General features: G+C 34.9%; 1 protein-coding gene across 2 annotated transcripts in view; it reads left to right on the forward strand.

Moving 5' to 3' along the window:
• The window catches only part of Brinp3 (bone morphogenetic protein/retinoic acid inducible neural-specific 3), a 401,825-nt gene that overhangs the window by 313,319 nt on the left and 71,427 nt on the right, over positions 1-17,079 (forward strand). For both annotated transcript variants that reach the window (XM_013021772.1, XM_013021773.1), the window contains one exon: positions 10,699-10,921. In XM_013021772.1, coding sequence (XP_012877226.1) covers positions 10,699-10,921 — 223 coding nt within the window. The remainder of the gene's footprint in view (positions 1-10,698; positions 10,922-17,079) is intronic.

A 17,079-nucleotide genomic window follows, 5' to 3' on the forward strand; every position in this document is an offset into this window, starting at 1 on the left:
TGGTAGAGTGCTTGCCTTGCATGCATGAGGCCCTGGGTTCGATTCCTCAGCACCACATAAGCAGAAAAAGCCAGAATTGGTGCTGTGGCTCAAGTGGTAGAACACTAACTTTGAGCTGAATGGCTGAGGGCAGTACCCAGGCCTAGAGGTCAAACCCCAGGACTGACAAAAAGAATAGATCTAAAGAGTTTGTTTTTCGGCTTGTTTGGGGGAGCTTGAGTGTCCATGTAGTCCTCTAGGCCGATTCCTGATAAACTTTGTATGCCTTGTAATAGTCCGTTTTCCTTGTGGCTTTTTTGGATCCAGACAGACTTTTGACAAGGGAAGATGACTGCTACCTAGAGTCCCACTCTCAGGCCTGATGGCTAGAAGTTGGGGGGATTCAGATTTGTACTCTTTTATCACATTGGTGGAACTGTGTTTCCAGGCTTTGCAAGGTAGCTATAGGAGTTTTAAGAACAGAGCTTAGATCTGCATTCACTTCTGATGTGATCACTTTTTTTTGGGTGGGGGCTTGGGTCAGAGGGCTTTGGGACCCCACAGAGAATTGCCACCCACAAGGAGTGGACCCAATTGGGTTACTCACAAGATCTGTAACTGGTGGTGCACTGGACTATAGAACGTGTGTTGTGGCGACCAGGATGTGTTGGTAGGTTCTCAGTGGGAGAGTCTGGGCGTTGGCAAGAACAGGTAGGGAGATTGGCATCTGCAGCAACTGAAGGGAATCGCTCTGCTGGGTGGTCCAGATGCTGAGAGGACCAGGTGGAGCTTGGGACAGTGGGCTGTGGTGGGCTGCAGGGATGATGGGCTGAAGCATCGGTGGAGGGAGGAGCAGCTGCCCGCAGTTGCGGGCTGTGTCAGTGTTAGTGTGGCAGGACCACCACCGTGTTTGGTGGGTGGTGCCGTCCACAGCAGCTCTGGGCTGTGCTGGCAGAGGCGGGGAAAGCAGGAGCCTGGCTTGCAGCACAGATTCTTTATGGCACAAAACAAAAAGTTTTGACTCAGTGATGAGAAATTCATTAAAGGATAATGTACAATATCCCAAATCACACAGAAGAGCAGAGAAACATCCTCTGAGGGTAGTCACCAGACGGTAGATAATGCACAATGTGAGTTACTCAGTAAGGTCATCATCACTAAAAGAAGCAATACTGTATTGAAATAAACTCTATTGTTGCCGAGAGCCTTGCCTAGGAGAGATCTCTAGGCATTTTTATCTTCCCATCAGTATCTTAAGATGTAAAGTCTGCATGGATTAAACTACTTATGTACTTCAAAATAATTCATTCTATTGCTGATGGGCACTGGGGCAAAAACAGTATGTCAGGCTTTTCCAGATTCCATAGTTAGAAAACCAGTTTTAGGTAACAAACCCTACTCCAGGGGTTCCACATCCTGTATGACCACTCACCAGAGTTAGACTACTCAAATGGTGAAAGGAAGGGAAATGTATGTTGTGTGACATGCACAAGTCATGTGGAGAGAAGAAGCGAAGTAGCATGTCAACCAATGTGCAGCGCATAAGCATGAACAAAACTCAACTTACAAAAGAAATGAACTTCAGATCTAGACAATGACAAAGGTACACATAATTTTCCCACCATCCAAGCCACTAGGATGGCTTTGTTGATAATTATTCAGCAGCTCTGGGAAGTTGGGGGGAGCAGTTTGGTCACAGCAAACCATAGTTGCCTGGAAGGTGGCCTCTCCTACTGGGACTATATTATTCTTTCCTTGGGGGCAGTTTCCTACATCTTTATCAAAAGATGTTGTTGATCAGTTATGTCCTTCCTGAATTCCAACGTGATTGCAAAGTGACTACTAGAGAAAAATGACCCAGAGTAATGAATACATGCACAGAGATTCCAAAGATTTCTTCTAATTTGGTTTATTTGTGGACACAATTAAAACATTAAGATTTTTATTTTTTATTTGCTTTTTTGTGTTTTTCAGCCAAAAGTATTTTCTGAGTATTAGCATTACAGCTTAGCTTGGAAACTTCCTTAAATATTAAAAAAATATATTTTGACATATATGTTTTAGCATTCAGAGAAAAATAAAGCAGTCTGAAACAAGGACTTATTTTTATTAGCTATGAAGGAATTTACACCTGTTTCTGATTCATAACCTTTATCTACCCATCATTTTGCAGCATCATAAAATAGGTGAGTCCACAAGCTATTGTACAAACTTGCCATTTTCTTTATGTAGCTTCTAGTTGTGGTCATTTTACTAGTAACTCTGTTCCCATGTTGCATAGGATGGTTTGAATACATTTGCATTCATAAGTAGATACACCAAGTAACATCAGTGATTTCTTGTAGAGATTGGGAACATTCTAAAAGGGTATTCAAACCATTGTTTAGAAGTTTTTGGAAAGAGAGATTTACAAAAGTAAAAACTAAGTAATGTATTTAGGATTCTTATGTGGGTCAAGATGATCAGATTTGTTGGGTACCTTCTTCAGAACTGGGTCAGAACTGTCAGCTCTGGTATTTAGGGGACTGGTTCCCTAGGTGTTCTTGGTCCCAGATTTTCTTGCTTTGGCTCTTCTTCCTACTTTCGTTTTCTTATTTTGCCAATTTGTTTATTTCTTTCATGATAGGCAGTTTTCCTATAGAGCCAAGAGTCACATCCACTTATGTGCTAGAAAATCTTTGTGACTGAAAATAAGAAAATAGAATAACTAATTATTATTGTCTGAGGAAACTATGTGTCAATGATATAGAAATAGCTGTATTAGAGAATTCTCTGAGCTGGCAATAATGTGAAAAGTTGATAGGATAAATAATTTTATATTTAATTGTCAACTTTGTAACTAGAACTTAATATAAGTCTAGGGTGAGTGTAGACTAAAGTTACAACCAGAAAAAAATAAATTGTGGTATGAAAATTCAACCAAAGAAGCAGAATACATTTGGCATCTGTTCACATATAGATATAATAAAATCCCCATTTAGTATAAGCAAGTAAAATAGTTTCATCAACACATTGCTTAAAGAATTTACTTTTACCACAGTTTGATATTAATCTTTGTTCCAAAACACTCTTGTTTCACATATACAAGCAGGAGAGGTGAATTGGAAAATAGAGATTATAAATTTGAAATCAGGAGTTATTAAGCTGTTTTAAAATAAATGTTTGCATACTTATTCTTATATTCCTATTCCTTTACTTTTTCTAGTTTGCTTTTTATCTTAAGTGCTTCATGCCTGAATTCTTCACATGTTCTTTCCAAGTTCTTCAGACATTTTCAGTGTTTGTTTTATGGTAGAAAAACTATTCATGTCATCATAATGAAAATTATAATTGTGAGGTTGAATTTCAATGCATGTTATTTTATTTGTTTAATGTTTTTGCAACTCTAAGGATTGAACTAAGTCATCACATTTGCTAAGCAAGTGTTTTTATCACTTCAGCCAATTTTCCAGATCTTTCTATTTTAAGTTATCTTTCAAGTATAGTCTTGAACTTTATCCATGGCTAATTTCAGACCTCATCCTCTAACCTCTGTCTCTGCATAACTGGGGTTATAAACATGAGGTACTTCACCTGACCTTCAATGCAGTTTTAGCTTGCATTTCTCTGAAGGTTCAGGATGTTGGACATGCGTTCAGGAGCTATTTAAGTTTCTATTCAGTTCTATTGTCCCTTTATTTAGTGGAAAATTTGTATATTTGGCAAAATTTTTATTTTTTGTGTATTCCAGATATATAATAATAAGAGAACTCAGGCAATAATTTTCCCTTTCCCTATAGTCTGTCTCTTTTCACTGTTAATTATTTTTTGTTTGATTTTATTCATTTTTTCTACCTGAAGACTTTTGATTTGATAAAATCCCATTTGTGAATTCTTACCCTTGTTAGCTGGGCTCTTGTATTTCAATTAAAAAAAATCATCACCCACACTTCGAGCTTTAAGTATTTCTCTTATGATTTTTTTCTAATTATTTCAAAGTTTTAGGTAACACATTAGGGTCTTTGGTTCACTTATGTTGATTTTGTGTGTGTGTTTGTGTGTGTTTGTGTGTGTGTGTGTGTGTGTGTGTGTGCGCAAACTGAGACAGGGGTTAGTTTCAATTCTTGAGGAACTCCAGTTTCTCCTGCACCATACTATTTTCCAATGGAATATATTTTTGCATCTTTAGCCGGAAGAAGTGGGCTTATGTTGCTTGACTTTATTTCTTATATTTATTCTATTCTGTTGTTCCGCAATATATTTTAATGCCAGTATTATGCTGTTTTGTTATGCCTCTGCAATGTAGTTTGAATTCAGGTCTTAGAATATCTACAACATTCTTGTTTTGTGGCAGGATTACTTCAGCTGCTTATGTTGATGTATTTCCTTTTATGGAAAAAATATCATTGGATAATGTACTTGTTATGGCTTTTGGTAAAAGGGCACTTTAAAAAATATTCACCTTGGTGATCCATGCACATGGGTGATCTTTCCATCTTCTGGTACCTCCAATTTATTTTTTAAGTGTTATCGGTTGTATTGTAGACCTTTTAAATATATTTGAGCCACATGGTGGGCTTACCTATAATCCTCGTTACTCTGACAGTGAGTTCTAAGGATCATTGTTTAAGTACAGTTTCTGGCAAAAGCTGGGGAAACCTATATCAACCAAGCTAAAGTTGAGCATAATGCCTTCTGCCTGTCATCCCAGTGAAATGGAAAATGTAAATAGGAGAATAGTAGTCTGGGAAAAGTTGAAACCTATTTCTCAAAGTTTTGAAAGTAAAAGGGCTGAGGCTGTGGCTCAAGTGATGGACACTTGCCTGTCAAAAGCAAAAGTCTGAATTCAGTACAGTATTGCAACAAAAATGTTAAGTTTATACCTAAGAATTTCTTTAGACTGTTATAAATTGGAATTATTTTCCAGACTCTTTGACACATAAGATACTGTGTATACAATAAGTTAACATTTGGGCATTTTTATAATTATTTCCAATGTTAATTTAAATTGTATCACTATAACATATTCACATGAGTTAAGATAAAACATATAGTCACCCATTTTTTTCTCATTCAGTCTTTTCTAGCTGTATTTATCCATGGTGGTAACCTCTGTTTTGAGTATTTAGGTGAATTTATAACCCAAGAAATCACAGTGAAGGTGTGGCACACAGTTTAAATCACTTGCTTGGAGAGTGTGAAGCCCTGTTTTCAAATCCTAATAAGCTAAAAAAAAAAATAGAAGAAGGATAGAGAAAAAGAATGAACAAAAGAAAGAAAGAAAGAAAGAAACACAGAAAGAGCAAAAGAAGAAAGAAAGAGGGAAAAAAGGAAGAAGGAAGGATGAAAGAAAAGAAAAAAAGAGGAAGGAAGGAAGAAGAATGGAGGGAGGGAAAGAGGGAAAAAAGACTCTACAATATAATATGCTCTTTTTACTTTTCTTTTTTTTATTGTGAAAATACCATACAGAGGGGTTACAATTACATGGGCAAGATAATGAGTACATTTCTTATCAAGCATTATTGCCTCCTCCTTTGTTTTCCCTTCCCATGTCCCCACACCTGATCTACCCCCCAAACCAAAGTTGTAAAGTTCATTTTTTGACATAACGACTCATACATCTCATTGTTGCAATGGGTCCATCTGTATCCCTATTTAAAGGACTTGTTTTTTCCCTTTCCCTCCACAAATTATACTAACATCAAATACAGTGAAAGCAGGGGTTATACCGTGGGGGAGGGACATACAAAGCAACAAAGAGATCATCTTATAAATATGATAGAAACAATCGCATGAAAGAAAACAAAACATTTGAATACTTATCTTGAGGTTCATTTCCCTAACATCAATTTATCTGACCTTTTCTGCTTGACTCACTCATATACTAATTATTGCAAATAACGGAAACCATGGGACCTATTAGCCTGGCTTACTTCATTTAATATAATTTTTCCAAGTCTTTCCATTTCCTAACGAATGTGGCAATGTCATTCTATCTGTTACATCAATAGAAAGCCCATGGATTGGGAGAAGATCTTCACTAGCCATACAACGGACAAGGGTGTCATATCTAAAATATACCTGGAACTCAAAAATTTAAATCCCTCAACAACAAATCTTCAAAGATACAACTGCCCAATAAATAAGTGGGCTAAAGACTTAAAGAGAAATTTCTCTGAAGAGGAAAGAAGGATGGCCAATAGACAATGAAGAAATGTTCAACTTCTCTAGCCATAAAAGAAATGCAAATCAAATCAACATTGAGATACCACCTCACCCAAGTTAGAATGGGCTATAATCAAGAACTATAATAATAACAGATGCTGGAGGGGATGTGGACAGAAAGGAACCTTACTGCATTGTTGGTGGGAGTGTAAACTTGTACAACCACTTTGGAAAGCTATATGGAGGTTCCTCAAAAGACTCCACATAGAGCTCCCTTATGACCCAGCAATCCCACTTTTGGGATTTACCCAAATGATCATAAACAAGACCATACTAAAGCTACCAGCACAACTATGTTTATTGCAGCATTATTTACTATAGCTAAGATATGGAACCAACCCAGATGCCCCTCAGTAGATGAATGGATCAAGAAAATGTGGTATATATGCACAATGGAATTCTTTTTACTTTTCTGGAAGTAAACTATATGTTCTCAAAGTACCAGTGAAACTTTGGGGAAAAAATCTAAATACGTAATCTGAATATTTAAAACTACATAATCAACAATGCTTATCAACCCTTTTCATGTTCATCTGGCTGGACAGAAACATTAGAATTACTAGTCAAAATAAAGATACCCATCCCCAACTATTCCCCTTTCATATCCACTTAATTCAACTGCAAAGTATGAGTACAAAGTGCATGCAGAACTAAATACATATTAGCATTGGGTAAACACAATATTTCAGAGGAGCTCAGGTGTGATCAGGGTGGTAATGCCATAGAACAAATACAGTAATTCAAAGAACTTATTTCATACAATATAATTAAGGAAGCAGAATTCGAAGGTATGGAAACAAGAGGTTTGTTTCTTTGTTTTTGTTTTTGTTTTGTTTTGCTTTTTGTCAGTCATGGGGTTTGAACTCTGCCCTGGGTGCTGTCCCTCAGCTCTTCAGCTCAAGGCTAGCACTCTACCACTTGAGCCACAGTGCCACTTTTGGTTTTCTACTGGTTTATTGGAGATAAGAGTCTCATGGACTTTTCTGTCCTGGCTGGCTTTGAACCAGGAGCCTCAGACCTCAGCCTCCTGAGTAGCTAAGATTACAGGTGTGAGCCACTGGCGCCCAGCTGTTTTTGTTGTTAATGTATTAGATGAAGTTTTTTTTTCTTTTTGGTTTATCCCCTGTTGTCACTGTTTTTGATTTTGGTACCCCATGTCTTGCATATATGTTTATCTGATTTGGAGACTGGAAGGGGAATAACAAAATGCTAACAAAAAAGAAAAAGGTTAACCAATGCAACCTTGAAACTCACAACACTGTGATGGAAATGAACTTTACAACTGGGAACTTGAGGATGGGGAGGGGAGCAGAGTGGGGTGAAGGAGAAAACAAAGGAGGGGATAACAATGTTCCATAAGAAATGTACTTATAACCTTACATATGTAACTGTATCTGACATCACCATTACAATAAGATTAAAATAAAAAGAAAAGCAAATATTACTTACAGAATTCATAAGTTTTTTCAATTAAATTTGCATTGAAATAAGTAATAGAAATGTAATTGAGATAATATTTAATGCACTGAAGAGTAATTTGAGGGAAAGAGGCACAGAAAGAGAAGGCTGGGGAATTAAGGATGGTGCAAGGAGCAGGGAGAATGAGGAGGAAGAAGAGGAATGATTGGTCTCAAAATTAGCTAAGGAGGTAATAAGTATTTAGTAAAGTTTTTATTAAAGGGAAGAAAAGCAAAGAAACACACTTTGCCAACCAATTAAAAATAAATCATTGATTGCTCTTAGTGAAGAAATATTAATATTCCAAAGTTAATATAGTGATTCTACTCAAATACTTTATTGGAAAGTTTTCATTCAGCCTAATTCTCTTTGCCTACATAGAATTTATTAATTTGATAAAACTTGCTCTGTATTATTATTTTCTTCTTGTGAATTTTTTTTACAAAAACTGAAACTGACTATAAATTCTTTCTAGCATAAATATTTATGGTCTTTCTGTTACTTTGTTTCCCTATACTTTTGCCTTGTAAAAAGACTCAATTTATGTACAGTTAAATGCATATCCCTAGAACTTTCTGATAAAATACATATAAATCTAGTTTTCTGATAATTATACATGACATTTAGAATTCATCTGTACCCCCCCCATTTTGGTTTGTAATTGATACTTTACCTTTTAAATGATAATAGCCAATGATAATAGGCCTTTATCTTTAACATAGCCTTGAAAATAACTATTAAACAAAATATTACTGGTCAACCCTAATTATTGAATCTTATCTTTGTTGCTATTTTATTTATTTGATTGATTGATTGATTCTTTTTATCAGTTGTGGCGCTTGAACTCTTGGCCTGGGTGCTGTCCCTCGGCTCTTCAGCTCAAGGAGAACACTACCACTTGAGCCACAGTGCCACTTCCAGTTTGCTGAATGCTTAATTGGAGATCAGAGTCTCATGGACTTTTATGCCTTGGCTGGCTTTGAACCATGATCCTCAGATCTCAGCCTCCTTAGTATCTAAGATTATAGGCGTGAGCTACCAGCACCTGGCTTATTTTATTTTTGTAGCTATACAAATTATAGTTTTCCTTAATATTCTAATGTGTCATTCAAATTTCATTGATATAGTTTACAAATGTAAAATTGGGAGAAATGATGTGCAGGAATAATCTTGATGATTCCCTTGGCTTGTAAGTAGAATAACTAATTCATTTAATGTGATGTTTTAGTGACTCAAAATATGACATATCATTTATTAGTCATTTTAGACATTAGATGAAAGGTTTATCCAAGTTTCTGTCACAGATGGAAACATCTGCATGTTCTGTGAACAACAGGTGTTCCATCAGTGTTGTGGGTGACTGTCAGTAGTGTCTGCTAATGACTTTCTAATGAAGTAATTACTCCACTGTCATATTAAAACCCCATTTCATAGGAATTCCACACTACAATTTTCAGCAGAAAATCACTAGTACATATATACTGCTAAAACAATAAATTTTAGGTTAACAAAATTTATTTAACTTGAATACAGGCTTCCAATATAGAGCCCTTTCCAATACTGTTAAAAAAATGAACATAATTGAATATGCCTCAACACAACACAATAAGGGCTTATTGAATGTGTTCAATAAAAAAATGACAATAAAATGAATGATTAGATTTCAAAATAATGGCATCTGCTCTGAGACTAATCTAATGAATGCTTTCCAATTTCCATGCATGAATTCTTTACTCAAAACATGGAGTTTCTCAGAGACATATGGGACCAAACAAAACATAGAACATTGTCAAATCAGAATTTTCAGATTCATCTATTATTTACACTCTGCTTATTAAAGATAATGATTCCAAGCATATAAAATGGATATGCCCTGTAAAATCTTTGACACATTTTTTTTCCTTTTTTGGTTTTTGTTCTTTCCGTTTCATTTTATTCATTCTTCTTCTTCAATTCAGGTCCTTCACCCTTTGTGTCTAAGAAATGTCAAATGAGAATAGTTGCTCTAGAAGAAAGAACAACAGTATTAATGAAAATATCTTTTAATTATTAAAAGATATTTATCAGTCCTGATGACATGAGCTCTACCTAAACATTAAAATTGTCCTAATTTCTAAACTAAAACAAGTTCAGTTTCATAAATACATATTAACATCCTTTGTAGTCTCAGATATCAAATTTAGAAATTCTAACAGTAATTTAGACATTTTTGTGAACTACTACCAAAGCAAATGCCACATACTACTAACAAATGACAATAAATGTACCTTTTTTGAATGTAGTGCAACACCATTGTAATAGGTACATCTTTAGTAACCACTTGCTTTAAGTATTTATAGCACAACAAATTAGAATACGGTTCTTGACAAAGAGTACATTGTTCTCTCTATGAGAGTACATAAATTTAGTAATGATTTTATGTAATTTATTTTCACTTTTTTTAGGTCCATGACTAGGATGTGAACTTAATACCTGTCACTTTCATTCACTGGTTAGCACACTACCCAGTGAGGCACACCTTCAGCCCAGTTATATATAATTGTTAAATTGATTTTAGAAAATTTATACTGACAGCTGGTGGCTCACACCAGTTACCAGTAAGATCAGACGACTCAGGTTCAAAGCCAGCCTGGCTGAAAAAGTCTGTGAGACTCCTATCCAGAAGTGGAAAGGTAGCTCAAAGGGTAGAGCACCCTCCTTGAACCAAAAAGCAAAACCAAAATACAGGGCTCTGAGATCAAGTGCCAGTGTTAATACAATAAATAAAGCAGTAAAATTTCTGACAAAGATTGCCTTGCTGTAGAACATGTGGTGAGAATTGCTTATTTACCTGAAATAACTCATCTTCCTTGAGAAGTTATATCTAAAAGGATCTAAAAGGAAAACAGTCTTAAATATCCCTTCTAAAACTTGTTATTCATTAAGAACAAATTGCATGTGTTTTGTTTTTCACATATTAGATTGTTTTATATTAGAGTTTCATTTTATATTAGCGTTTGTTTTTTATTAGAGTTGTTTTATAATTAAAGTATGAACTTACTGAACTTTGTCCCTCAGATGAGTTCAAGTTCTTCATGAAGAGGCTGCCCGTGCATTACTTCCTCAACGCCTCTGCCGTCCTGCACTTGTGGACAATGGATTCTAATTTTCAGCGTCGCTATGAGCAGTTGGAAAGCAGCATGAAGCAACTTTTTCTGAAGGCACAGAGGATTGTACACAAACTCTTCAGCCTTAGTAAGAGGTGCCACAAACAGCCCCTCATCAGCCTGCCAAGACAAAGGTAAGACCTGTGCAGATGTGGACAACCAGAGCATTGGTTTTGCAGCCAAGCTCTATGTATGTTTTCTGAGTGCAGATATGGTAATATGTATATATATATATATATATATATAAAGAGAGAATATATATGCGCATATGTATATACATATATACATATGTATGAGAGATATGTTTATATACATATACATATATACATATACATATATATTCAAATATGTATATGTGTATACACATGTGTATATGTGTATATAAGTATACATATATGTATATATATATGGTACTTGACAAAGTAAAGAGTACATTGTACTCTCTATGAGAGTGCATACATTTAGTAATGATTTTATGTAATTTATTTTCACCTTTTTTAGGTCCATGACTAAGATGTGAACTTAATGCCTGTCACTTTCATTCCCTGGTTAGCACACTACTTAGTGAGGCACAGCTTCAGCCCAGTTATATGCATATATATGTATATACATACATCTATGTGAGATATGTTTTAAATTATTGTATTAAGCCCCAAAATAATTGCAGATCTTTCCAGAGCAATTGTAAGGTGAGGAAACACATAATTACACTTTTCTAATTTCCTTCCTTTATTTTGCCATTGTGGAGATGAATGTAGTGCAACCCCACTGTAACTTGCTTAGTGTTGTGGTCAACGAATGATTATATTAATGTAAACAAAACACACAAAGCCCTGCGGTCAAATTGTGAAGAAAGCAGCAGCACTGCAACTGAAATTTCTCCTTATGGACTATGTATGACAATAATTCAATAAATAGGATTGTACACTAATTTCTGAAAGGGCGCTAATCTTGAATATAAATGAAGAACATATGTTAACTTATTTGTATTTGAACCAGTTTCAAAACGTGGGTTTTAGATTGGGTTCTATAAAATATATCAATTGTAAAAAATGCAGTAAAAATGTTGTATATGTCTACTTGAGGCATGAATAAAAATACTTCAGAAAGCAAAACTCAAGGAAAAGATAGTACACTCCAACAAAAAATAAATATTTGCAAGAAGATTTCAGTTATAAAATACTTGAATTTTGACTTGATGCTTAAATCATAAGGAGGAGAAATCTATATTTATAGATTTCTTTCCCAAAACTCTTAAGATTAATAGGGTATTAAAAATTCCACTCACAAATGATCCATTGCCATTTCATCAATGGATTTAGTATGTTCAAATTTTTCTACAACCATCTCCACATGTAATTTGAGAGTCTTTTCCTACTTCCAAAACCTAGATGTCATAACTTTCCATCTATCCTCACACTATTTGTATAGATTTGTGACATCTCCTCTTTGTCTCAATAAATTTAGTGCCCTGGGCATTTCATGCAATAGAGACATGTAATGTTTAGTCTCTGTGACTGGGTTCTTTCACTTAGGGTATTGTTTTCAAGTGCATGTTGATGCTACAGTATCAAACAGTAATATGAATATATCATGGTTTTTACTTATTCATCATTTTAAGTATATCTATGTTTTTCCACTTAAAATCTTATGGATGATGTTTCTTTATTCAATTTTATTATCTTTTAAGTGATTGTACAAAGGGGTTTTAGTTAAACATGTCCACTTATGAATACAATGAGTCTTAATCAATGTCACTCCTTTCATATTTTGCCCAATCTCTCCAAACCTACCCATCTCCTCAAATCTCTGGTTTTATTTTCACAACTGTATACTGAATATTATGACCATGCATACACTTTTAGCCTTGTTTCCTGTTAGTTTGAGTATGCACTGAAGTGAGATTTGATGTGTGTTTTAGTAATTGTGATTATTTTTAAGGCTTGTCAAACTTTTCCATTTCTTATGTCCATCAGCCACAATGACAATACTCTCTCTCAAGCTAAAATTTTGTCAATTTAATTGATATCCTTAGAAATGTTTAGTGTCGGGCTGGGATGGTGGCTCACTGGTAGAGCGCTTGCCTTGCATGCCTGAGGCCCTGGGTTCGATTCCTCAGCACCACATAAGCAAAAAGCAAAGAGCCAGAAGCACTGTGGCTCAAGAGGTAGAGCACTAGCCTTGAGCTGAAGAGCTGAAGGACAGCGCCCAGGCCCAGAGTTTAAGACCCACAAACGGACCCCTCCCCCCCTAAAAGAAATGTTTAGTGTCTTTGATATTCACTTGTTTATTCTTATTTAATTGTCCCATTTTACTCATTCTCACTTCCTTCTTCCTTTTTTATTCTTTGGTGTATTGGTGTACACGTGTGTGTGTGTGTGTGTGTGTGTGTGTGTGTGTGTGTGTGCGTGTGTGTGTGTGTGTGTGTGTGTGTGCCAGTACTAGGGCTTGAAGGATCTAAGCATTGTCCCTCAATTTTTGCTTTGTTCAAGGCTAGGGCTCTATCACTTGAGCCACAGCTCCACTGCCAGCTATTTGTGGTTAATTGGAGATAAGTTTCTCTAGGAGTATCCTGCTCACTTTGGCTTCTAAAGGACATCCTCATGTCTCATCTTCCTGAGTAGTTAATATTACAGACTTGAACCACCAGTGCCCAACCCTCCCTCCTTCCCTGCCTTCTCTCTCTGCTTCCCTCCCTTGCTTCCTTCCCTTCTTTGTTTGACACTCTTTGTGTAAGCTACTTGCTTATTATGGTTCTCTTAGAGTACAAACTGCAGTTATTATTTTAGAATTTTGTTGTTGTTGATAGTGGTGGTAGTCATGGTGGTCATGGGGCTTGAATTCTGGGCCTGGGCCCTTCACTTGTCCTCCTCAGCTCAAGGTGAGCCTTCTACCACTTGAGCCACAGGGCCAGTTAATTGGAGGTAAGAGTTACATGGACTTTCCTGCCCAGGCTGGCTTTACCACAATTCTCAGATTTCAGCCTCCTGAGTAACTAAGATTACAGGCATGAGCTACTGTCGCCCGGCTTAGAATTTTATTTTTTAAATGCAAATGTTTGCAGCAGTGGATTTTAATTATAATAGACTTCTCTTAAATTTTCATCTTCCTTTCATGAACAATTTATTTTAACATATCTTTCCATATTCCCCCAGGAACATTCTTTTATTAGGACTCATGGCTAGGGGAAATGATTTGATTATAATAAATTTTATCCCATACATGTGGGTTAAAAGCATTTTAAAAGCCATTGAAATACATTATCTTATTGCAAATAGGAAATGCATAGCCTTTATTCATAAGCCCTTATTGACATACAGCTTTTTTTCTGTAAAGTTTGAAACACCGTGAGCCCCTAGCACCTAGTTCTTACATGATATTTGTATGCAATTTTTAATAACAGCAATCCACATACACCCATAATTAGCTGGACTGTTCTTTGATAATGCTTTTTTAGGCAAATGCCATCTCTTAATACGGACTAAAAGGCAGCTGAGTAATTGTTCTCTACCTCATCTCTTCCTTTAGTAATACATCTCTGGCTTTATTTCTGCACATGCTACATTATGCTTTAAGGTTTCCCTTGAGCTTTGGATGGATATCTGACTAATTCTGGCCAAATGGCTCCAAATGGAAGGGGTATATGAAATTTTGAAATTATGTCTTCCAAGGAAATATAATGAATGTCCTTTCTCTTCTCTCAAATACAAATATGTTTGTTGGAACTGAAAATTATGCTGTGCAGATACTTGCTAAGAATCAGAGAGGCAAATTTTTTGATGTTCCCATATGTGTCTGCTGCATTATGTGTTAGTTTATAGGGAAATAAAAATCCAGTTTGTTTTCATCACTGTCATTTGTTATTACTGTAGCTAAACCTGAATCTTTATCAATCAAGAGACCTTACTGAATGGCTTCTAGCCCTTAATATTATAGAATCTGTCATTTTATTGACAATGTACTTTATATATTAGTACAAAATACTTTTGCAAGAAACAGTTTTATGTGGAAATATATATAAATAAGTTATAATTTTATTTCTTTACACATAATATGTTACAGAAGAATATTTTATCAATTGGATTTCCTAAAGGAAATTGGATGACCTAAAGGAAAATATTTGTAATATTTAAGAAGTAAATTTAAACATCTAAATGTTCAGACATTTTAACTTGTTATGAAAAATGTTTAAATATATGACAACTCAGAGGTTTTAAAATGCATAAACTTACATACAAGACAAAGATACAGAAATCAATAACAGGTAATATGTTACATCTCAGAGAGAAGAGTATTTGGAGGCAGGAAGAGGTATATAAACATTATTTGTTGATATCAGTTAATTCATTTGTAAGACAAAAAGTATGAATTCTAGAGTATGTTTGAGAATGCTAATGCTTTTCCCAACTCTTACAATACTGCTGTCAATAAAATTGGAGAATTATTTTTCCATTTTTAAGTAAATGTATGTTAGAGCTGAAACTTTAATCAGTATCAATTCAGGTGATGTTATTCCTGAGTAATGGTGTTCATGATTTAGAAGAACTCTCCAATTGTTGTTGTTGTTTTTTAAAAGGAAACTGCAAATGGTATTGTTTTCCTGCTTTCCAAGTAGTATCATAACTTAAAACTCAGAATTATGGTCTCTGTGCAATTTTCTCCTGAACATTGTCCATTAAAAACAGGTGAAAGATCAGGTGTTGGAGGGTTCAACAAACTTAATTAATAGCATTTTGAAATTTCTTGTGTTTTAAAGTAGGTAAAACTATGTACAAAACATGCAGTACAACAGTGTATTTAATCTGATTGTATGAAATCAGTTTCTGGGAAAATGATATTGGTATCTTTTGTGTATATTTAAGGTATATTGAACTTATTTTGTCAAAGCATCCTCTAGACAAAAATATGGATATTATACTTTCCATTCTAAATGGTACTAATACTATACAAAAATTGATCTTGGACTAAAGATCAAATATTAGGTCAATCTTTGAATAATTACTTTCTTAATTTTGTGGATTTTATTTCACTCTTCCAATTTACAGATTACAACTAGAAAATTGTATAAAGCACAAAATTTTCAATCCCAGTTAAATGCAGCTTTTGCCTTATCTACATTTTCAGTGATCTTTTGCATGAAATAGAGATCTGTAACCTTTGACTGACATTAAAAAAATAAAAATATAAATCATATATGTGGCACTAATATTTATGTAGTACATAATAGTGTACACATATAAGACAAAATAGAAAATAAACCTCATTAGTTACTTTTGTTATTATTTCTTCATGTGTATGCATGTCTGCACACACAACAGGAGTATCTATATCAAGTCATAAAGTAGAAATATAACTGAAATTAAGTTATTTTTCTTGATTACTGAACCAGGACACTATTGTCAAAGGTAAATGTCTCTATGAATCAAGGAGGTAAAAATGAAATATAACCAAGATGTATACCACAAAGCCTTTTGAAGTACTCCATTTAAAACTGGCACCACAAGTTATAAAGTGAATGAATACATTTCAAAAATCAATGGCAATTGAAATAAAAATCCTCTATCACACAATCTAGATGCACTTCAGACAACAACAAATAGAGCCACACTAAAGAACATTGAGGTGACAAAAGAACACAGGAGAAAATGAAGGTCAGTTTGTTGTGCCTGTTCTATTAAACCCAGCGGGAAGATTTCATGTAGGTTTTTCAAAGGGAACAAAAAAGATCAAGTCTGAGGTAATTCCTTCTATTGAAAAAAATAAAATTAGTTCATACAAGTAGGAAAGTAAGTGGTAAAGAAACATAAAACAAACTAGTGAGAAAGCGTAATGATTTTTAAAATACATCTATGTGTGTATGTGTGTGTTTATCTATACATACATAAACCGACACTCTCTAAAATGCACATAAATACAGACAAAATATAAATACAAATACATACTCATTCTTAAATTACATATTTGAAAACTGAAGTGAAAATGCATGATTATGATATACAATGGTATTGTAATGATTTTTTTTCTTTTTTATTGGAAAGATACTATACAGAGGGTTACAGTTACATGAGTGAGGTAATGGGTACACTTCCTCTTGAACATTGTTACCCCCTCCATTGTTTTCCCCCTACCATCTCCTCCCTCCCTCCCTTCCCCGAGGTTCTTTTTTTTTTTTGAATGTGATTAATTGATTACATAATTTCCGGAAATTCACAGTATTGTGGAATAATGATGCTCATTTAAAGTCACAAGTCATTCTAACTTTCCTGGAGCAAATTGTCAATCACAGTCTGTA

Source organism: Dipodomys ordii, unplaced genomic scaffold (assembly GCF_000151885.1).
Source record: "Dipodomys ordii isolate 6190 unplaced genomic scaffold, Dord_2.0 Scaffold57, whole genome shotgun sequence".
Classification (NCBI taxonomy): Eukaryota; Metazoa; Chordata; class Mammalia; order Rodentia; family Heteromyidae; genus Dipodomys; species Dipodomys ordii.